Here is a 22,501-nt window from a genome sequence, read left to right as displayed (position 1 = left end):
ACCAGAAAATTGGAAGTGGCGCTGTGGCTCAAGCGGTAGAGCACTCTCCTTGAGCTGAAGGGCTGAGGGACAGTGCCCAGGCCCAGAGTTCAGGCCCCACAACCGACCAACCCTCCCCCATCCCCCCAAGAGAAAGACAGCATCTGTGACCACAGAGGCAGCATCTTCCCCTCCGCAGCACACCGCACGGCAGGGCCTCCGCTCACTACCCAAACCGGGAGCAGGAGCCCAGGATCTCAGGTAAGGAAGACAGACCAGCCTCCACTCCGTGAGGCCCAGGCCGAGTGCAAGGGCTGTGTAAGAGCCACAGAGGCAGGCCGGCATCACAGAGCCGTGACTAGATGCAGCTGGGCCCAGGTCCACGGGCAGGGCAGGGCAGGGCAGGGCAGGGCAGCAGGGGTGTCACCCACAGCCTTCCCTCCCCGCCCACCCTTCCTGCAACTGCTCCCCTCTGAGCCAGTCCCACGGCGCCTACAGCCAGCCTGGTGTGTGGGGAGGGGTTGAGCAGGCGGGCGGGGGGGGGTGGCTAAGGAAGGGGGTCTCAGCCCTTGTTAGATGTCGAATGGTGGGGGGGTATGACCAGTTGCTAAACTAAGGCATTTTTGCAAGTGAGGTATTGAGCGGATGGATACGTAGGAGGACCTCTGCAGAGACAGTGGGCCCCAGGGGAGACCAGCGGTGGCCTCCAGCAGGAACTCCCTGAGTGCGTGCTGTGGAAGCTCCTGTTGGGTCATTCCTTCCTCCTGCCTGAGCTCAGGCCTTCGTGCTTTCCTGATTCTTTCATCAGCTCATCCGTTGCTTCCTCCATGGCTCACATCCGTTCCTCAGCTCGCTCTTCCTTGCTCAGCATGTACCAGGTGACCCACTCACACACGTGCCTGCTGGCACTGCGTCTCCTTGCGGTGGGTTTGTTTGCAGTACAGGAACTCCAACCCAGGACCTTACACTTGCTAGGCGAGCATTCTACTGCTTGAGCCACGTCCTTAGTCTATTTTTATTTTGTTTTTGAGATAGAGTCTTGTTAACTGCCCAGGCTGGCTCTGAACTCTTTTTTTTTTTTTTTTTTTTTTTTTTGGTCGGTCGTGGGGCTTGAACTCTGGGCCTGGATGTTATCCCTCAGCTCTTCAGCTCAAGGCGAGCGCTTTACCACTTGAGCTACAGCGCCACTTCCAATTTTCTGGTGGTTTATTGGAGATAGGAGTCTCACGGTCTTTCCTGCCCGGGCTGGCTTTGAACCACGATCCTCAGATCTCAGCCTCCTGAGTAGCTAGGATTACAGGCATGAGCCACCAGCGCCCGGCTCTGGCTCTGAACTCTTGATTCTCCTGCTCTACCTCCCAAGTCACTAGAATTACCGGTGTGTCTCACCAGACCTAGGAGGTAAATTTTTTTGTTGTTGTTGCTGGTGGTAGGACTTGAACTCTGGGCCTGAGCGCTGTCCCTCAGCTCTTCAGCTCAAGGTGAGCATTCTACCACTTGAGCTACAGCGCCACTTCCATTTCTGGTGGTTTATTGGAGGTAAGAGTTTCACGGACTTTCTGCCCGGGCTGGCTTTGAACCTCGATCCTCAGATCTCAGCCTCCTGAGTAGCTAGGATGACAGGTGTGAGCCCACTGGCGCCTGGCTTAGGAGGTAATTTTTTGTGTCTATGTGTGCCAGTCCTAGGGCTTGAACTCAGGGCATTCCCTGAGCTTTTTTACTCAAGTCTGGTACTCTCCCACTTGAGCCACAGCTCTACTTCTTGCTTTTTTTGGGGGGAGGGGGGGAGGAGTCCAGTCGTGGGGCCTGAACTCTGGGCCTGGGTGCTGTCCCTCAGCAATTCAGCTCAAGGCTAGCGCTCTACCACTTGAGCCACAGCACCACTTCCGGCTTTTTTTTTCTGCTTATGTGGTGCTGAGGAATCGAACCCAGGGCCTCAAGCATGCAAGGCAAGCGCTCTACCACTGAGCCACCTTCCCAGCCCCTCTTGCTTTTTGGAGGAAGGAATCTGACAAGCTTTCCTGCCCAGGCTGGCTTTGAAGTACAATTCTCAGCTCTCAGCCTCCTGAGAGTCCAGGATCACAGGCAAGAGTCCCTGGTGCCCAGCTTGTATTTTGTTTTTGAGTCAGGGTCTTGATAGCTTTGCCCCATCCCCCTTCTGAGTAGCTGGAACAACAGGGGTGGAACACCACAAAACTTCCTGTCCCAAGCGCTGGCATCTGCACTTGAGGCCATTGTACATGCGTGCATAGATCCGCTGTGAGTCTTCATCATTACACACCTGGAGTGCTTCCTGCAGCCTCTCCTTGGTCTGAAAGTACCCAAGCCACCCTAGCTTGCTCTCCTTAATGTTGGCATGCGGTTCCCTTTTCCTTTTTATTTGAGTCAGGCGAGAGTAGCTCAGACCATTGCACAGTGTGGGCATCGCATGTTGCTCTTGGGTCTGGCAGGTAGTTAGGCGGGGGCGAGCTGGCTGTGAAAATGGCCTGTGGTCGGAGGCCCGCTGGCTCCTCCTCAGCTCCTCAGACCTAGCTCCTCCTCCCAGAGGAGCTGGAGCCAGCCGAAGCCCCCTCCCGGCAGGAACTGAGGCCAGGGGGTGCCCGGACCCTCCATGGTTCTTCAGATCCTGGGCATCGTGACGAATGTGTGTGGCAGGGAGCCTCAGGCCATCTGTGCGCTCCCTTTTCTGATAACCCCAAGTCCTTGGTGCTTGGCTGGCTCATAAAAAAGAGAAGCAGCTGGAGACCACTGGTTCCCACCCATAATCTGAGCTACTCATTGGGAAGATGGCAGTTCCAGGCCAGCCTGGGCAGAAAAGTCCACCAGACTCCATTTCCTCAGAGAGAGGCTGGCGCGGTGGCCATGTCTGCAAGCCCAGCACTGCGGGAAGTCTTGAGTAGGCAGTTTGAGGTCCAGGTGCAAACTTGGGCGGGCTCAAAATCCCATGCTAAAAAAAATAGCCAGTGAAAACCAGAGCTGGAGTTTTGGCTCTGTGGTATTGCATCAGCCTAGCAAGGGCAAAGCTCAGAGTTCAAGTCCCAGTACTGCAAAAAACAAAAACAACCACCTATACAGGCGAGTATTCCCGTTGGTAGGGGAAAGAGCAGGGCCAGGAGGGTTCAGACCCCGGGGATAGCCCGGGAGTGAGTGCGTGCGTTGAGTGGGCAGTGGCGTTGGAGAGGAGGGGGCTCCACAGAGCTAAGGGTCGGGCCAGGCTGGGGGCACAGTGGTGCAGACGCCCTGGTGGAGCATCAGAACAAGCCCCTCACTTCCCATGGGCGGGACCAAGGTGCCCTCACCTGTCACTCAAACACTACCCCTAGGACAAGCAGGCTGGAGAGGGCCTGGGGCAGGGGTGGGGGGGAAGGGGAGGGGAGGGAGGGGAGGGAGGGGAGAGTGGGGAGGGCTGGGAGCTGCCCGGGCACAGAGCAGCCACTGGCTGGGTAAGCACCAGTAAGCAGGGAGCATGGGCAGTACAGAGACCCAAGGAGTGTGCCCAGGGCCCGGGGGGAAAGCTTGGGAGCCGAGAGTGTCTGGGGGAGATGAGCATGAAGGAGGCAAGCCAAGAGCAGAGCCCAGAAGCCAAGGGCACAGGAGCTTCTGGAAGCTGCCCGCGAGGATGCAGCTCAGGACACCCGCCTGGCGACCCTGCGGCCTCGTCCCGGTAGCAGCTCTGCGCCAGTGTGTAGAGCAGGGGTGGGGGGAGCAGGTGTCTGGGCAGGCCCGCAGAGGTGGGGGCCAGGGGTGGGAGAAGGGGCCGATGCACACCCCTGCCTGCTGCTGTGTGTCTCCCGGGACCCTCCCACGCTCACCCCAGCTCACCCGCAAACACACAGGGCGCCGGCGCTCCCCTGAGCCGTTTCTCTTCCGCTTCCTGGCACGGGCTGCATCTACCCCACGACCTCCTGGAACTGGCACAGGTGCGTCTGCTCAGGTCTGCATTCGGCCTTGGGAATTGACCCGGCAGGTCCTGCCCTCCACAGGCCTCCTGGCCACCCCGCCTTTGTCAGCACGCCACTCTGGGTCAGCCGCTCCTCCTTTGTGGATGTGTCTATGTTTGCATGTACGTGTGTATGGACGTGTTCATATGCATGTTTGTATCTGTATATGTGTGTGTGTGTGTGCTGGAACTGAGGCTTGAACTCAGGGCCGGGGCACGTCCCTGAGCTTTTTCTCTCAAGGCTTAGAGTTCACCACTTGAGCCACAGAGTCACTTCCAGCTTTTTGGTGGTTAATCAGAGATCAAGAGTCTCACAGACTAGCCGGGTGCCAGTAGCTCACACCTGTAACCCTAGCTACTCAGGAGGCTGAGATCTGAGGATCTCGGTTCAAAGCCAGACCAGGCAGGAACGTCTGTGAGTCTCTGATCTCCAATAAATCACCAAAAAATCAGAAGTGGTGCTGTGGCTCAAGTGGTAGAGCTCTCCCCTTGAGTTGAAGAGCTGAGGGACAGCGCCCAGGCCCAGAGTTCAAGCCCTACAACTGACAAAAAAAAAAAAAAAAGATCTTCCTCCCTGTGCTGGCATGGAACTGGGATCCTCAGATCTCAGCCTCCAGAGGAGTACAGCTGTGGCCACCGGCACCCGGCTAGCCGCTTCTCCTTCAAACTTCGTGACCACCACGTGTGACGAGGCTCTGGCGGTGGGAACGAGTCTGCTCAGCTGGGCAGTGGCATCTGGGGCTCTGCGCCTGTGGGCACTTTGCTCTGGTGGCCCCTGGCCTGCCCGTGCACCACAGCTGCGGTGGGAAGGGCTCCGATGGCCAGTTCTTGGCAGGCTCACGGCTCCTCCCATTATTCCAGTGCCGCCCCAGGCCCCTTCCTATCCGGGTTCTGCCCAGACACTCTTCCCTGGCCCCAGTCTCCCCCAGACTCAGTTTCCCTGTGCCCAGGGCAGGGTCTGGGTCTGGGTCTAGGGTGGTCCCCTTTTTCCCATCCGTGCTGCCCCTACCTTCAAAGTCAGTCCTTACCATGGCTTCAGCCTCTCGTCTGTCAATGATGAGCCTGGCGTGGGCTGGGACGGTGGACAGGTCATACCTGGGTCAAGAAGACAGTGACAGGGTGCACATTCCCCACTTTGCAGGTAGGAGACTGAGCCCTAGGAGGGGGCTGGTGCCTGGCACTGCCCCTGGGGCTGCCCTGGGCTGCCTGGCCGCCTCCCACTGTATCAAGGAGGATGATGGGAGAGCGCTGGCTAGGGCCCGGCCCTGCCCCGGCCCGCCCGTTCCACTGTGGAAGCTGCTCTTGTCCTCCTTGTCCAGGGTCTGGAAGGCCGGCGGTGCCCGCGTTCCCCAGCTGCCCCGAGAGCTTGAGGTCATTGAAGAAGCCTGGGACCCGCTGGGCTCGGGTCACCAGGGGCTGGGCAGCTGGGGAGGGGCAGCTGGGCTCCAGGACCCCACCTCAGCAGGGACACCCTGGCCCAGTGCGCCGTCTCATGGGGCTGCATGTCTGCGGGCAGCAGCCCCAGGTCCTTGTCCGACGGCAATGTGCCCATAGCCAGCGCCATCTACCTCATCTGAGGGAAGTCCTCGTCCATCCTCTCCCCGGGGTGGACAGGGAGCCGGCCTGGAGTGCTGCCCCAGCTCCACCACCCAGGGGTGAAAATGAGGGGCCACTGACCAAGGAGTTTTCTCAGAACTCAGCCTTCCAGCCACTCTGTGCCTCAGGTTCCCCACCAAGAAAGGGAGGGAAATCCCTGTGGCACCGGCTGGAACAGCCCGAGCCAGTGTGGCCCCTGCCAGTGGAGCAGGCCCACCTCCACAGGGCCTATGCATGCCTGGGCCATGGGCGGCGGCAGGCCATGGGCGGTGGGCTGCAGATAGAGCTGCCTGCCCCTCCTTCACCCACTGCCTGCAGCCCCAGGGGGTGCCGGGTCAGGGCTGGTGTGAGAGCAGCCTCACCCCCATCCCTCCCCCTGAGGTCAAAGGTTACTTCACAAGGGGGGGGGGACTGGAGAGCCAGGAGTGCCAGGCATCCCCAAAGGCCAAGGCCTGCTGCCAGCCCTGGAGCCCTGGGGGGGGGGGCGGGGGAGGAGCCTCCTTCACTGAGGGCGGGGAGGTGATAAGTGGGGGCTCTGGCCCTGGGCAGACCTGGACGGGAGCTCCACCGCCATACCCTGGAGGCTCCCAGCAGGTTTTACTTCATTTCCTTTTTCTTGCCTAACTCCTCTGGTTAGAGCTTCCAGAACTGTGTTGAACGGGAGGGGTGAGGCAGGCACTCTCGACCTGCTCTTGGTCTTAGAGGAAAACAGTTTGAGTTTTTCATTATTCTCTGAGTGGGACATTTGCCGTGAGCTCTTGAAACGGCCTCTTTCACAGTTTGTTGAGTGTGTTTATCATGAAAGTATTGAAAAGCATGGAATTTTCACACTTCTTTTTTCAATTAAAGAGATGATTGTGTGCTTTTTATCCTCTATTCTGTTACAGTGGTATATTACATTGACAGATTGTGTCTGTGCACATGTGTGTGTGTGTGTGTGTGTGTGTGTGTGTGTGTGTGTGTGTGTGTTACTAGGGTTGAACTCAAGACCTCACTCTTGCTAGTCAGACACTCCACCTCTTTTTTTTTTTTGGTCAGTCATGGGGCTTGAACTCTGGGCCTGGGCGCTGTCCCTCAGCTCTTCAGCTCAAGGCAAGCGCTCTACCACTTGGGCCACAGTGCCACTTCTGCTTTTCTGGTGGCTTATTGGAGATAAGAGTCTCACGGTCTTTCCTGCCCGGGCTGGCTTTGAACCGTGATCCTCAAATCTCAGTCTCCTGAGTAGCTTGGATGACAGGCGTGAGCCATGGGCGCCCAGCTCAGACATTCCACCTTTTGAGCTGCTCCCTCCAGCCCACAGATTTGGGTTTTGTAGGTTCAGCCACACCTTGCATTCTCCTAATAAACCCCAGTTGATCATGGAGAAGAATCATGACAGGTGCTGTGAGCTGGGGAGTGGGCACCTGAGTTCAGGAGGGGCTACTCTGTATTTTCTCGTAGTATCTTTGCGAAGTCTGGAATGGGGGGCTGTTGGCCTCAGGTGGGGTGGGAATGATTGGTGTTGGGTCCTTGAATATCTTATAGAGTCCAGCTGTGAAATACCAGGTCCAAAGCTTTTGTTTGTCAGATTCTTGGTTACTGATCAGTCTGCCTCCTGACTAACAATGCAGGTGTTCACGTGTTCACGTTCTCTAGTTGTTTGTGATTTAGGTTTGGTAGGTTTTGTATTTCTGAGAACTTGTCCAGTTGCTGTGCTTTCCTATAAGTGAAATTCGCCCAGAGAAGGAGCTGGTTTGTACTCTTAGGCTTTCCAGTGGCAGAGCCTAGAAAGCTGGCTGCCCCTCGTGTGCCCCCCCACGTGCTCCCCCGCCCCCCCATGGCCTGGCCTCCCCCAGTATACACACTGCCTGTCCACAGCGGCTGGAGGGGCTGTGCAGGGGCGCACGGGCAGCGGGCTGCACACATGGTCTTTCAGTGGCCACGGGCGGGCAGGGTGTCTGAGAAGCCGGCAGGGGACCCTGGACAACGTCAGCTGTGCAGGCAGTGTTCAGCCTGGGCACTCCCTGGAGAGCCCCTAGATCCACCCCTAGCCCCCTAGCTGTGCCTGCAGACTGAAGTTCTAGCTGTTTCCTTGGCTGGCTGTCTCCTGGGGCCTTGGGAAGGTCCCAGCCCTGAGCTCCAGGTACTGTCTCTCATCTCCTGGGGACAGGCCTGGCGGCAGTGACCCAGGGCCCTCCCCTCCCCTCCCCTCTCCCCTCCCCTCTCCCCTCCCCTCTCCCCTCCCCTCTCCCCTCTCCCCTCCCTTTTCCCCTCCCCTCCCTTCTGCCCTCCCCTCCCTTCTCCCCCACCTGTCCTCCATACCCCACCACTCAGTCTTACCCCAGCAGCTGCTCCCACGTGACCAACAGTGGAATTTATGATCAGCCCTAAAAAGGGGCGAGGCTGCAGCACTCCCACATGGAAGACCCTTGAAACACTGCAGGGAGCGAGAGAAGCCCAACAGAAAACTAAACAATGCAGCTTCTACTTTTATGAAATGTCCAGAACAGGCCGATCAGTAGAGATGGGGGGGCGGGGCGCGGAGAGGGCTAGGGGGCGTGGCTGCTAGGGGCGGAGCTCACGGGACGGGGCGGATCCCGAAAGACAGCATCCCTTTGGGGCGTGGTTATGGCAGGGCGGAGCCCACCAGGGACCACCTCCTTTGGGACATGGCTATGACAGGGGCAGAGCCCATGGGACCGCCTCCTTTGGGTGTGGCTATGGCAGGGGCGGAGCCCACTGGGACCACCTCTTTGGGGCGTGGCTACGGCAGGGGCGGGGCCCACGGGGACCACCTCCTTTGGGGCGTGGCTACGGCAGGGGCGGGGCCCGCGGGACTGCCTCCTTTGGGGCGTGGCTATGGCGGGGCAGAGCCCGTGGGACCGCCTCCTTTGGGTGTGGCTAAGGCAGGGGCGGAGCCCACTGGGACCACCTCTTTTGGGCGTGGCTATGGCAGGGACGGGGCCGTGGGACCGCCTCCTTTGGGGCGTGGCTACGGCAGGGGCGGGGCCCGCGGGGGCCACCTCTTTTGGGCGTGGCTATGGCAGGGACGGGGCTGTGGGACCGCCTCCTTTGGGGCGTGGCTACGGCAGGGGCGGGGCCCGCGGGACTGCCTCCTTTGGGGTGCCCTGGCCATGGCAGTCTCTGGTCAAGGCACGCGGGAACATGGGAACGTGGAGAATCTTGCGTTGTGGGACTTTTGCCACGATCAAGAAGGAAGCCCACGGGGTGGGCACGAATGCTACGAACAAAACAAGTGTCCTCGGCGGAGATGGAGGCCAGCGGGGGCGCCCGGGGCCGGGCACGGCCAGGCGCAGGGAGCCCCGGGCAGGGAGGGATGGCCTGCCCGGCCCTCCTGCGCCATCTGCGGGTAGAGCCGGCCTGCAGGCCCCGTGGACACCTCCCCGTCCCCCTGGGCAGGCTGGCACTGCCCTCCCTGCGGCCTGAGGCCCACGGGGGCGGCAGCCTCCCCCCTGCCCCCCACCCCGCCCTGCACCACCCAGATGCCCCAGCAGCTGCCCAGCCAAGCAGTGAGCTGGCAGAGGAACCTGGCCTCTTTCCGGGAGCGTCTGCGTAGGGCAGAGTGGGCAAGCCACCCCTCACCCGGGATCCGGGCTCTTCCCTCCTGCACAGGCCGCGCCCTTTGGCGCCCTTTGGGGGGCTGTCCCTGTGCTGGGTCTTCTGGGACCCTGGCTCATGGCCATGGGGCTGGGGCTGCCCGGGGCCCCGGCCGCCTGGTCAGTCAGAGGTGGGGGATGATCCCCGGCCAGCCAGGGAGGGGCTGCCCGGGGCACTGGTTTCGTGCCTCTGTTTCCCTCTGTGCTCCCAGGAGATTTCTACGTGTGTGCCGCGGGGTCCTGGCTCCAGCTAATGTGGTTGATTAGAATGAAGATGTCTCGTGTTTCAACTGGGCGGCTCACAGCCGGTCCGGTTCCCACCAGATAATCCATGAGGTCAGGCTGGCCGGGAGCGGGTGGGACCTGAACCCAGCCGCCAGTGGCCTTTGCTCTTCTCATTGCTGGCTTGCTCACCAGCGCTCTGCGGCGCCTCCAGCCCCGTTTTTCCCCGGTTATTTCTGAGGGGGGCTGGGGCCCAGAAGGCTGGCCCAGAACCACAGTCCTCTGATCTCAGCCTCCCACACGGTGCGGGATGGCAGGCATGTGCCACTGCAGCCAGCCATGGGATTACAAGGGTCTCACATACTTTTCTGCCCTGGCTATTGTCAAATTGTGACCCTTCGATTCTCCACCTCCCAGGTGGCCAGCGTGGACACCCCGGAGTTACAGGCACCCTGCTGGGCAGTGACATCGCTGGGGCCGGCATGGGGGGCATAACCTCAGGCTACATCCTCCCACCTTGGCTAAAGCAAGATCTGGGACAGGACCCCAAGCCCCCAACCTTCTACTCCAGGAGGCTTGCCAGTCCTGTCGCGCCTACCTTTATTTAACATCATAGTATCTGGCTGGGAAGGTCCTGGCTTAGTGGTAGAGTGCTTGCCTAGCATGCATGAAGCCCTGGGTTCCATTCCTCAGCACCACACACACAGAAAAAGCCGGAAGTGGCGCTGTAGCTCAAGCGGCAGAGTGCTAGCTTTGAGCAAAAGAAGCTCAGGGACAGTGCCCAGGCCCTGAGTTCAAGTCCCAGGACAAGCAAAAACAAAACTATATACATATACACACACACACACATACACATGTAAACATATATATGTATGTATATATGTGTGTATGTGTGTATCTATATCGAATTATTTATCTATCTATATATATTGATAATATATATATAAAAGAAGCTCAGGGACAGTACCCAGGCCCTGAGTTCAAGTCCCAGGACTGGCAAAAACAAAACTATATACACATATACATATATATATATATATATATATATACACACACATACACATGTAAACATATGTATGCATATATGTGTATGGGTGTACCTATATCTAATTGTTTATCTATCTATCTATATATCGGTTTTATATATATATATATATATATATATATATATATATATATATATATAAAAGAAGCTCAGGGACAGTACTCAGGCCCTGAGTTCAAGTCCCAGGACTGGCAAAAACAAAACTATATCTATATCTATATCTATATCTATATATACATATATACATATATAGTATTTTGCTCACTGTGCATTGTGTGCATAAATTTTGAATTTAAAATATTACATTAAGGAAGTGATGCTGTGGCTCAAGTGGTAGAGAGCTAGCCTTGAGCTGAGGAACTCAGGGACAGCACCCAGGCCCAGAGTTCAAGCTCCACAACTGAAAAAAAAAAATTACATTAAAGAGCTGGGTGTGGTGACTCATGCCTGTTTTCCCAACTATTTAAGAAGCAAATGTAGAAAGACCATGGTCCAGGCCAGCACTGGCCAAAAGCATGAGACCTTAGCTCAAAATGAAAGCAGGAAGGGCCGGGAGCATGGGGCAGGTGGTAGAGCACCTGCCGAACAAACATGAGATCCTGAGTTCAAACCCTAGTGCCAACCAAAAGAGACAAATTCACTTTGGAGTGTGTTTCTGCCAGCTTACATTTTTTTTAAATTTTGTTTTTCCTCTTCAGCCATTTTATTTCTTTTTAAATTTCCTTTTCTCGTTAAATATTTTCAATTGTTATTATAAAGAGGATGTACAGCAGGGTTACCATTGCATAAGTCAGGTGAGAGTGCCCTCCCTCCTCCTCCCTCCTTCCCTTCCTTCCTTCCTCCGTCATGGGGCTTTAACTCAGGCCTGGGTGCTGTCCCTGAGCTTTTTCACTCAAGGCAAGCACTCTACCACTTTGAGCTGCAGCACCACTTCTGGTTTTCTGGTGGTTAATTGGAGGTAAGAGTCTCACAGATTTTCAGGCCCAGTCTGGCTTTGAATCACAATCCTCAGATCTCAGCCTCCTGAGTACTAGGATGACAGGTGATAAGTGTGAGCCACCCGCACTCGGCATGAGTACATTTCTTTTTGGCAAATGTCACCTCTTCCCTCGCTGTCTCCATGTTCCTATCCCTTTTCTACCCACAGGTTGTATAGTTCATTTTCAACAGTGTCTAGTAAGAACCACCGCTGCGTTTGTTCACCCCTTGTCCCTCCATTTGTCTGCCAGCTTGTTTTGAGGTAAAAATTCACATCACGAAACCCATCACTTTGAAGTCTGCACTTCAGGGTTTTTTGTTTGGGTTTTTGCAACTGTGTCCTGGTGTCCCATGGCTAGCTAGTGCTGAACTCCGGGTTTAAGGGCTCCTGCCGCCTTGCCTCTTCCTCCGACCACAGGTCCGCCCCACCACCAGCCCAATCAACGCCTTCTGTGTATTCAGGGGCCTTGTAGTGGCCACCTCCAATCCCAGAACACTCATCATTCCCCCGCCCCCTGCCCCCTTCAGTCACCCCCCCTTCCGCCCCCCTGGGACTCCTGCAGCCCTAGGGCCGCCCTCACCTCTGCTCGCGCCTGTTCCGGACATTTCGTGTAAGCAGTCCGGGCCTGGCTTATGGCTGTCCAGGGCGGCGGTTTTGGTCCCCTTTGCTGTGTGCCTTCCCTGTTCATCTGCAGAGGAGGCCGATCATTGAGCTTTTGGTGCCCCTTTAACTGTTTCTTATGTTTTCAGTTGTCATATAAAGGTAACGCAGGAGGAGTTCCTTCTGTAGGTCAGGCAGGCAGCCCCTTCAGTTCTGCTCCTGAGTTGCTCCAGCCGGCAGCCAGCCTGGGTCCACGCGCCCTTGGGACCCAGGAGGGTGGAAACCTTGCTGGGGGCCCTTGTCCGTAGTGGAGAGATCAGGGGCAGGAAGAATGTTCTAGTGCCTCGGGCTCCCGGGGTCTGGCTGCCCACACAGCAACCCTTAAGGGCTGAGGCGAGCCCCTTGCCTTGGGGAGCTGGGACAGAACCCAGGGTCTTCACCCTGAGGCCAGTGCTGGGGTGGGTGCATTCACATGGGAAAAGCCAGCAGGTCCTAGCACCGGGCCTGCTTACCCCTCAGCCAAATCCCTGTGGTCCTCCCCGGCCTGGGTGCCCCTTCTCTACCTGGATCCCCAAGAATGAACGGGGTGGTCCAGTGCCAGCTGCAAAAATCTTACCACACATGAATACTGCCCAGGAGCGTGGGAACTGCACAGAGACCCTCGGCCCTCCTCCCCCAGCACCTCCCCACCCCCCACCTCCCCACCCATCCACCCCCCACACCTCCCCACCCACCCCACCTCCCCACCCATCCCCCCAGCACCTCCCCACCCATCCACCCCCCACACCTCCCCACCCACCCCACCTCCCCACTCATCCCCCCCACACCTCCCCACCCCCACCTCCCACCCCTCCCCACCCATCCACCCCCCACACCTCCCCACCCACCCCACCTCCCCACCCATCTACCCCCCCACACCTCCCCACCCATTTGTCCACCCTACCCAGCCAGCACCTCCCTGTAATGGTGTGCAAGATGGGCCAACAGCCCCTGCCTCCACCCCCCTCAGCCTCCATCTCCTCTCCCCATTCCCACCCCCCTCACTTCCATCCCTCCTCCTCCCCCTCCATCCTTCCCTTACCTCCATCCCCTCCCCCTTCACCCCTCCATCCCTCCTCCTCCCCATCCATCCTTCCCCTTACCTCCATCCCCTCCCCCTTCACCCCTCCATCCCTCCTCCTCCCCATCCATCCTTCCCCTTACCTCCATCCCCTCCCCCTTCACCCCTCCATCCCTCCTCCTCCCCCTCCATCCTTCCCCTACCTCCATCCCCTCCCCTTCACCCCTCCATCCCCCCTCCTCCCCCTCCATCCTTCCCTTACCTCCATCCCCTCCCCCTTCACCCCTCCATCCCTCCTCCTCCCCCTCCATCCTTCCCCTACCTCCATCCCCTCCCTCCCCCTTCACTCCCTCCATCCCCCCTCCTCCCCCTCCATCCTTCCCCTACCTCTATCCCCTCCCCCTTCACTCCCTCCATCCCCCCTCCTCCCCCTCCATCCTTCCCCTACCTCTATCCCCTCCCCCTTCACTCCCTCCATCCCCCTCCTCCCCATCCATCCTTCCCCTTCCATCCCCTCCCCCTTCACCCCTCCATCCCTCCCCCTCTCCCTCCATCCTTCCCCTACCTCCCTCCCCTCCCCCTCCCTCCCCTCCCCCTCCCTCCCCGCCCCTGTCCTCCATTCCCCCCACCCCTCCCTCCCCCTCCCCTTCCTCCTCCCTCCCTCCCGCTGCCCTCCTCCCCGCCCCTCCCCGCGCGCGCTCCCGCGTGTTTTCCGACTGCACCAGCGGAGCCCGGGAGCCCGCGGCGGCGGCGGCGGCGGGCGAGGCCGGGCCAGTCGCCGCCCCCTCGGTGCCCGCGCTGCGGCGGCGCGGGGCGGCGCGGGGCTGAGCCGGGCGCGCTCGCACCTGCGGCGGCGGCGCCGGCGATGCGGAGGCGGCGCGGGCCGGGGCCGCGGGTCCTGCGCGCCGCGCCCGGGGATGCGCGCCGCCCGCCCGGGGCCGCCCGCCGCGCCGCTGGCCCTGGCCATGTCGTCGTCCTTCTTCAACCCCAGCTTCGCCTTCAGCTCGCACTCGGACCCCGGTGAGCCCGCGCCCTCCGCCGCGCCGCCCCGCGCCGGGACGCGCTCGCCCGGGCCGCCGGGCCGCGGGGCCGCGCCGCAGGCCGCGCAGCGGGGCCGGGCGGCGGGGCGGGCGGCGGGCGGGCGGCGGGCGGGTCCGCGGCCCCGCAGCCCCCGCAGCGCCCGGCCCGGGGCGAGGCCCGAGGCGCCGCGGTGTTTACACCTGCGCGGCCCTGCGCCCCCGCCCCGGACGGACCCGCGTCCGGCCCGCGCGGCCCGCGAGCGGCCCGGGGCCCACGGCCGAACAAAGCGGGGCCCACGCGCGGCGCCCCGCGCCCGCCCCGCGCCCCCCGGCCCGGCTGGAGGCGCGCGCCGGAGTCGGGGCGTCGCTTGTCTGGAGACAACTTCTCGGTGACCTAAGGGGCCCGAGGTCACGGCGAGCCGAGGCGGCGCCCGGGCCCCGCAGCCCGGGCCCAGGCCCCCTCGGGCACCTTTGCCCAAGAAGGCCCCGCGCCGGGCATGGCCGCGCCGCGTCCTCCCCACTCCAGGGGCCCGGGTCGCTGACCGGGTGAGGAGCTGAGGAGGACTGCCCTGCCGCCGTGCCCCGGTGTCCCCCCCCCCCCAGGCAGGGCCCAGGCCGCGCCATCCCGGGAGCACGAGCCGCCGCAGCTCAGGAGCATCCCACAGTGACCGCGTCCGCGCCATGACCCGCGGGGAAAGTTGTCCCAGCCGGTGTGGAGAGCCGAGCCTCCGCCTGGCCGAGCGCTGCCCCGAGGGTCTGCGGGGCCTGCGGGGCCGGGGCCAGCGGGGACAGGGCTGCGGGGGACGGGGCCACGGGGGACAGGGCCGTGGGGGACAGGGCCGCGGGGGACAGGGCCGCGGGGGACGGGGCCGCGGGGGACGGGGCCGCGGGGGACGGGGCCGCGGGGGACGGGGCCGCGGGGGACAGGGCCGCCGGGGAGGACAGCCGGACCCACTGCTCTGCTACACTCAGGGTCCCCGAGGCTTCCCGTCACTCTTGCCTTCCCCGGGCCTCTGTTTGCCTATCTGTGGCAGGGGCAGCATGTTGGCCGTGTTTGGCGACCTCTTCCTGTCATCAGAGACTGATGTTTGGGGGTGGGGGGTGCAGCTGGGGCTGGGGCTCCCTCGGCCACCGTGGCTCGCTGGCTTTTCAACAGTCCCGAGGTGAAGGGCGCTGGCCCACCCACCCGCACCCAGAGGCCAGGACCGGGCGGTGTGCCGGCAGATGCAGCCCCTGCCCCGGGGACGTCCCGGCAGACCCACGCGGTGCCCCTTTGCCCCCTGGGCAGCGCTGTGCCGCCTCAGGGCTTGGTGCTGGTCCCCACGGAGGCAGCAGCAAGCATGGGTGATGGGCTGGTGGTTTGCGGTGGGGTGTCCGGCTCCTGGGGTTCTGCAGGGTCCGCTGAGGCCCTCCACCGTCACAGACACTGGGCAGGGCCAGTGCGAGGTGACCAGGCCTAGATATGCATTCCTGGGGGACCCCCGGCGTAGGGAACGGCTGCGTGCTGGGGTGCATGCCCTGGCCGCTGCACCCGGTGGCGGTGGGCAGCATCCCCGCCGCTCAGCTCTGCTCGGCCCGGGGATGCTCAGGTACCGCAGGAGATGGAGGGTGGCAGGGCGGCCTTCAGGGACACCAGCAGCGGCTGAGCCAGGCTGGGGAGCAGAGGGCAGAGCCGCCCCTCCGGAGGGGCCTTGCGGCTGCCCAGGATCTGCCGGTGGAGCCCCCGGCCAGGCGCTGGAGTTCTGGGGCCTCCAGCGAGGAGCCTCAGCTTCAGGGACGCGCTGAGCTCTCGGGCACACGTAGGGCCCGGGCTGCCTGGTGCTCGCGTACCCTCCCCCGGTCCCTCCTCCTCCCCCGGTGCTCACACCCCCATTCGCCCAGGAGCCCCTTTCTGACCCTCTTGCTCTCTGCCTCAGTTTCCCCCTCTGTAAGGCGGGAATGGATGCAGTGCCAGCACTGGAGGGGTGCTGGTGTGGAGTGCAGGGTCAGGCCAGCCTGGCGGGGTGACCTGGGGCCCCCGCGGCCATCCTCACAGTCGAGAGGCCCACAGAGCCCACCCTGTCTGCAGACCCTCCGCTCACGGTCTGTCCCCAGCCCCGATTCTGCCCCACAGGGGGCTTTCCTGGGGACAGCTGACCGCTGGGTCTGGGCGTGGCTGGTGTAGGGCAAGCTTGATGGGTCCCCGTGACCGGGCGGCAGTGGGGGCCACGTGTCCCGTCCCAGGCGTGGTGGAGAGGGGGTTGGGAGGGGCCCAGGGAGCGCCCGCCCCGCCCACCGGCTCACAGGCACCCTGGAAACAGGTGTGGGGACCTGTGGGTCAGGCACTGGTGGGAGGCCGGCCAGCCAACCCATCCAGGCCTTCCGGGCTGGGGCCGCACAGAGACCTCGGGCGAGCTGGGGGCTGCTCACGCCTGTGTGGCCAGACCTGGCCAGGCCAGTGCTGGCTGCCCTCCAGAGCTGAAGTGCAGGGGTGCGAGGGGGCAGGGGCAGAGGTGAAGTGCGGGTCGCCGGCCCTCAGACGGGGAGGGGACGATGTGGCCCCGGTGCTGTTGCACACACAGCTTGTGCACAGCTGTGTACGAGCGCACACAGACCGGCACTCATCACTACCCCTGCGCTGCGTGCTCCCACACCGGTGCACAGGGTCATGCGGTACCGCCGCGCATGCATTTCTGCACAGACGCATGCGTGTGCACACGCAGCACTGCTGGTCCTGTGTGTTCCCTGCGGCTCTGCCCTCTGGGTGGAGGTGAGGACCCCGGCCTCCATGTCTGTCCCCCACTGCCTCCCGGGACCTTCGGTGAGCTCACACTTCCTCGAGCCCACCCGTGCAGTGTCCTGGGCCCTGAGGCCTCCCAGGCGGGTGGCTTCTCTCTGGTTTGGGGTGACATTGAACCAGGCATGTTGGGGCCCCAGCGTTTTTGTGGATCTGAGCCCCTGAGCTGGCTGGGCTGGACGTGAGGTCGTGGTGTCATTTGGGACACGCTGGGGCCTGAGGTGGAGGGAGGGCTGCGGCTGCGTGGCCCCAGCTTGGGTTGCTGAGCCTTTCACCTGCTGGGGAGTGGGGGGGCATCTCAGCTCCTCCCGGGGGGCCTGGCCGGGGCGTGGCTGGCACCAGACGCTGCTCACACTGACACCCGGAGGCCCACACCCCACCGTGCCCCGAGGGGCTCTGCGGGGTGTCCTGTGTCCTGGGCAGTCACCCACATGCCGTGCTGCGCAGGACCGCAGAATAGGGCTGGTCTGCAAAGGCGCTTGGTTAGTTAAGATGAGGTCATGCGAGGCCCTAATCCTGAAAAGAGGATACAGAGAGAGGTCCAGGAGGAGCCGCAGGAAGAGTGGCAATGTGACCAAGAGCACCTGCGGCCCCAGCATTGGAAGAGGTGCAAGGCCCCTGCCCAGGCCTGGAGGGGAGCCGGCTCCCGCCTGAGAGGGGTCGCTGCCGCCGGCCAGTGCCGGCCACCTGGCTGCCCACCCAGGGCGCGATGTGGCATGTCCTCCAGTTGGAGGTGAAGGCGGGGCTGGGGGCCTGCGCCGCCCTGGTGTCTGCCTGTGCGTGGTGGGCGAGGAGGAGCCTGGGGTGAGGCCCTCACTATCCCTGCCCCTCTGGGGCGCCCAGGCCCCTGCCCCGGGCTGCGCTCAGGCTGTGGCCGCCTGCCTGAGGGCAGAGACCAAGGCTGGGCCAGAGGGGAGAGAATGAAGACCACCGGCAGCGGACCGACCGCAGCCCTATGCCTTTCCCGCGCGGCACAGACGGGGTTGGCCCCAGAGCCTGAGGTGGTGGGCAGGGCAGCCTCGGCCCCAGAGCCTGAGGTGGTGGGCAGGGCAGGCCTCGGCGGCTCCCCAGTGTGTGGCACGTGCGGTGTTGGAGGGCTTTGGCGTGGCCCCTGCGGCCCGCCCCGCCGGCTCCCGCCCCTCCGGCTGTCACGGAGGAATCAGCAGCAGGACAGCGCCTCCTCCCCGCCCCCCGCGGAGGAAGCCAGCAGAGGAAATGAGGGCAGCGGACGTGGGGCCGAAGCCAGTTCCCAGACGGCCTGTCTGGGTGGACAGTGGCGTCCCCTGCCTGTCTGGGCCTGGGCCGGGCCCTCCTGGGGGTCTCGGTGAGGGCAGAGCCACGCGGGAGCCACACCCCGAACCCGGTAGGTGGGGGTTTCTGGGAGGACACCAGCCACCCTGCCCCTGACAGCCTGCCAGGGGGACGGCTGTCCCGGAGGGCTCTGTTCCGGCAGGGTCCCCGGGGACATGGCGACACCCAAGACACATGCAGGCTCTGTGCAGGGGCCCCGCAGGCGTCCTGGGTGGGTGAGGCCCCCCCGCCCGCCCTGGCCTCCGCTGGCAGGGCACAGGGCCGCCACCTTCCTGCCCAACCACCCGGCAGGGAGAGGCTCCTCCCTGTCACCGGCTCAGGCAATGACATCAGGCAGCCTTAGCCATGTGGCCCGATGCCTGCTGGGAAATGACCGGCTGGACGTGTGGGCCGGGCAGGGGATGGGGGCAGGGGCTCAGAACCCGGGCGCTGATGAGGTGACTCTGTGCCCTAGGCCTGGGCCGGCGTGGGGCGGCCGCTGACCGGGGTGAGGCCCGGGGGTCCAGCCCTCACTCAGACCCTCCGGCTTCATGTTGGGTTCTGATTCACCTGTTTGTTTGTTTTTTCCCTTTGGTACGGGAGCGGGAACCCGGCCGGTGCGCGTCAGGGTCCACCGCCGCACCATGCACATGCCAGCCCCCGAGACCCTTGATGCCAGCAAGGGGCCTGTGTGTGCGTTTTGCCCTGCAGGATTTGCAGCTGGCCGCCCTTCTCAGCGCGGCGGGGCTGGGCTGAGGGCCAGGCCCGGGGCACCAGAGGGGCGGTCACTGGAGAGAGGGTGCAATGCTCCTCTCCCCACCGGTTCTCTCCTGTCTCCTGGCCGGGCTGTGGAGATGTCCACGGGCCACATAGAATTTCCTCAGATCCCCTGGAGCCGCAGGCCACACGCCCTGCCCCCAGCTGTGGCCCGCAGTTTGTCCAGCTGAACTCACCTCACATGACGCCATCTCAGCCCTGACCCCGTCCCCACAGCCCTGACCCCATCCCCACTGCCCTGACCCTGTCCTGATGGCCCTGACCCTGTCCCCACAGCCCTGACCCTGTCCCCACGGCCCTGACCCCGTCCCCTCAGCCCTGACCCTGTCTCCCTCAGCCCTGACCCCATCCCCATGGCCCAGACCCCGTTCCCACAGCCCTGACCCCGTTCCCACAGCCTTGACCTCCTCCCCCTCAGCCCTGACCCCGTCCCCACGGCTCTGACCCCGTCCCCTCAGCCCTGACCCCGTCCTCTCAGCCCTAACCACGTCCCCTCGGCCCTGACTCCATCTCCTCAGCTCTGACCCCGTCCCCACGGCCCTGATCCCGTCCCCTCGGCCCTGACCCTGTCCCCATGGCCCTGACCCCGTCCCCTCATCCCTGACCCCGTCCCCACGGCCCTGACCCCGTACCCCTTAGCCCTGACCCCGTCTCCATGGCCCTGACCCTGTCCCCTTGGCCCTGACCCCATCCCCACGGCCCTGACCCCATCCCCACAGCCCTGACCCCGTCCCCTCAGCCCTGACCCATTACCCCTTAGCCCTGACCCCGTCCCCACGGCCCTGACCCCATCCCCACGGCCCTGACTCCGTCCCCTCGGCCCTGACCCCCATCCCCACGGCCCTGACTCCGTTCCCTTGGCCTTGACCCCGTCCCCACCGCCCTGACCGTGTCACCACCGCCCTGACCCCGTCCCCTCGGCCCTGACTCTGTTCCCTTGGCCCTGACCCCGTCCCCATGGCCCTGACCCCGTCCCCACGGCCCTGACCCCCATCCCCACGGCCCTGACCCCGTTCCCTCGGCCCTGACTCTGTTCCCTTGGCCCTGATCCCGTCCCCAAGGCCCTGACCCTGTCACCACTGCCCTGACCCCGTCCCCTCGGCCCTGACCCCATCCCCATGGCCCTGACCCCGTCCCCTCGGCCCTGACCCCGTCCTCATGACCCTGACCCTGTCCCTGTGCAGATCCGGTGCACTTTCCCCAGGCTCTGCAGGCGGGGCTGTCACACTCTGAATGATGGTTTGCTGCGTGGACAAGGCAGCCGGGCACCTGCTCCGCATGTGTGCGCATGTGTGTGTACGTGTGTGCAATAGCTCCGTCCGGCTCTGGCGTGGCTCTTGGGTGCTGCTCTGCGCGTCTGGCCAGCCGCCTCTTCTTTGCTGAGATTTCATTCCAAGCACACAGGGTGAAGTCAAGGCTTTCATTCAGGAAAGGCCGGGCCGCACCACACCACCCCAGTCCGGGAGCGCTCTCCCCTGTATGCACGCACAGCCGTGAGCTGTCACTCCGGTTCTGAGGGGCACACTGCACAGTGGGCGTGGGTGGAGGGACCCTTCACCCCGACCCCTCCCCTGGGAGGTGGCTGGGTGCGGGGTCTGGTGTCGTCCAGCAGGCCAGCGTGCAGTGGCTCGTGGTGACCCCGGCTCTGAGCGTCAGAGTCCCTGCATGAGACGCCACTGCGCCCCTCCTTGGTGCTCTGCAGCGGCCGTGTGTGCTGGACATGGCCAAGGACAGACGCACGCATCGAGACCCCGCTGCACGGGCTCACTTGTGAGGGATGCAGGGCAGACATGCGCACCCCACCCGGCACGGCCCCAGGGCAGCGGCCCCGGAGAGCGGCCCCAGGGGGGCCTCTTCCCCAGGGACCCACAGTCTCCCCTGTGCTCCCCGCAGGGACTCAGGGCTGCCCACCGGGCACGGCCATCTTGGTCTTCCTGAGAGGCAGGGCCGGCCCCTGTCCTGCTCCGACCCAGGCCTCGCGGGTGCAGCGTTGTCCCCAACGGGGCTATGGCTCCCCGGGCCTCTGCAGAGGCTTGCAGCCCTGCTCTCCATCCTGTGCTCCTGGCGATGGTAGCACCACACGTAGCAGCACTGGGGCTAGAACGATGGCGTCCCTGGCTCACCTTTCCTGCGGCCACAGGCCTTCAGGGTCTACCTAAAGCCAGCCGCAGCCGGCATGAGTCCCGGCGCTCGATGGCCTGGCCTCGAAGCCCCGGGAGGCCGCTGGCATGTGGTGGTGCTGGGCGGGAGCAGCCGTGTGACCGGGAGCCAGGCTGAGGAGTGAGCACCGTGGGCCGGGCCTGGGAGACACTGCATGGGCCGGCGCCACTCAGGGCTTCTCAGCCCGGGCCCAGGTGTCCCGAGGGCCACTCCTCCCAGACCCGCTGGGAGGGCCTGCCCCCCCCCCCGCGCGCTCTCTGGCGTCTGGGTCTTGAGTTCTGGGGTAGTGAGTCAAAAGGCCAGGAAGGCAGATCTTACTGTCCTGGGAGAATGCTGAGAGGCCTCGTGTGTGCGCTGGGGGAGGTGGACGTGAGGGGCAGTGCCGTGTGTGTGTGACCCCTGTGGAAGAGAAGCCTGCACATGTGAGGATGTTACACTCCTGTGTGTGCTGGGCCAGGTAGGCACAGATGTGTGTGAGGACTGTGATTCAGAAGTAGGGGTGAGTGATGGCTGCCGGGCACACGCGTGCATTTGTGTGCAGGGGTGAGTCTGTGGGCACCGTGTGTGAGCATGTGCTAATACACATGTGTATACTCCTCACGTCTATAGTAGCTCACGTCTATACTCCTAGCTCAGGAGGCTGAGATCTGAGAATCACAGTTCAAAGCCAGCCTGAGTAGACTCTTTTTTTGTGTGTTATCAGTTATGGGACCTGAACTCCAGGCCTAGGCGCCGTCCCTGAGCTCTTTTGCTGAAGGCCAGTGCTCCACCACTTTGAGCCACAGCTCCACTTCTGATTTTCCGGTGTGTAATTGGAGATGAGAGTTTCATGGACTTTCCTGCCCAGGCTGGCTTTGAACTGTGGTCCTCAGATCTCAGCCTCCTGAGTAGCTGGGATGACAGGCGTGAGCCACCGGCGCCCGGCTCCCGAGACTCATCTCTAACCAGCCACACACAAACCAGAAGTGGAGCTGAGGCTCCAAGTGGTGGAGCCCTAGCCTTGAGCAGAAGAGCAGGGACAGCTCCCAGGCCCTGAGTTCAAGCCCCAAAGCCCACCAAAAAAAAAAAAAAAAAGTGGGTGTGTGTATGTGTGTGTGAGAGAGCTAGTGTGAGCTAGTGTGAGGAATGTACCCTCACGGCATCACCTGGGCCCTCCAGAAGCCTGTGAACCCCAGGCTGACCCCCGCCCTGACCCCTGACCTTTGGGTACAGGTGACTGGCCTCGTGACAGTAGTCAGGAGGCCGTGGTGGTGTCAGGGCTCCCAGCATGGCCTGCGGTCTCCGTGGCCCGCCGTCTCTGTGGCCATGTCATCCCAGGGCTACGCCTGGTTTTGTCTCTACCCGAGGATGGAATCTGCAGGATTCGGCTCCTCTCGGAAGACATTGGCCTCAGGCCAGCGGCCCACCGCTGTCTGGGGCAGGACAGCCTCTCCGCCTCTCCTACCCCAGGAGCCCCCAGCCC

The 22,501-nt window shown here is 62.8% G+C and overlaps 1 protein-coding gene across 3 annotated transcripts in view; it reads left to right on the top strand.

The window, feature by feature from the left end:
* Positions 1-13,952: 13,952 nt before the first annotated feature.
* Positions 13,953-22,501, top strand: part of Aatk (apoptosis associated tyrosine kinase) — a 31,911-nt gene continuing 23,362 nt past the window's right edge. The window contains exon 1 of one of the 3 annotated variants that reach the window (XM_070031604.1): positions 13,953-14,037. In XM_070031604.1, coding sequence (XP_069887705.1) covers positions 13,983-14,037 — 55 coding nt within the window. In that variant the 5' untranslated portion in view covers positions 13,953-13,982. Of the gene's footprint in view, positions 14,038-17,999; positions 18,176-22,501 lie in introns of those variants that run through there. The other 2 variants (XM_070031602.1, XM_070031603.1) reach the window with 2 other exon arrangements.

This window comes from Dipodomys merriami, unplaced genomic scaffold, assembly GCF_024711535.1.
Source record: "Dipodomys merriami isolate MVZ:Mamm:240054 unplaced genomic scaffold, mDipMer1.0.p SCAF_202, whole genome shotgun sequence".
Classification (NCBI taxonomy): Eukaryota; Metazoa; Chordata; class Mammalia; order Rodentia; family Heteromyidae; genus Dipodomys; species Dipodomys merriami.
Note: the sequence above shows the minus strand (reverse complement) of the source record. Positions and strands in the feature narration are given on the sequence as shown.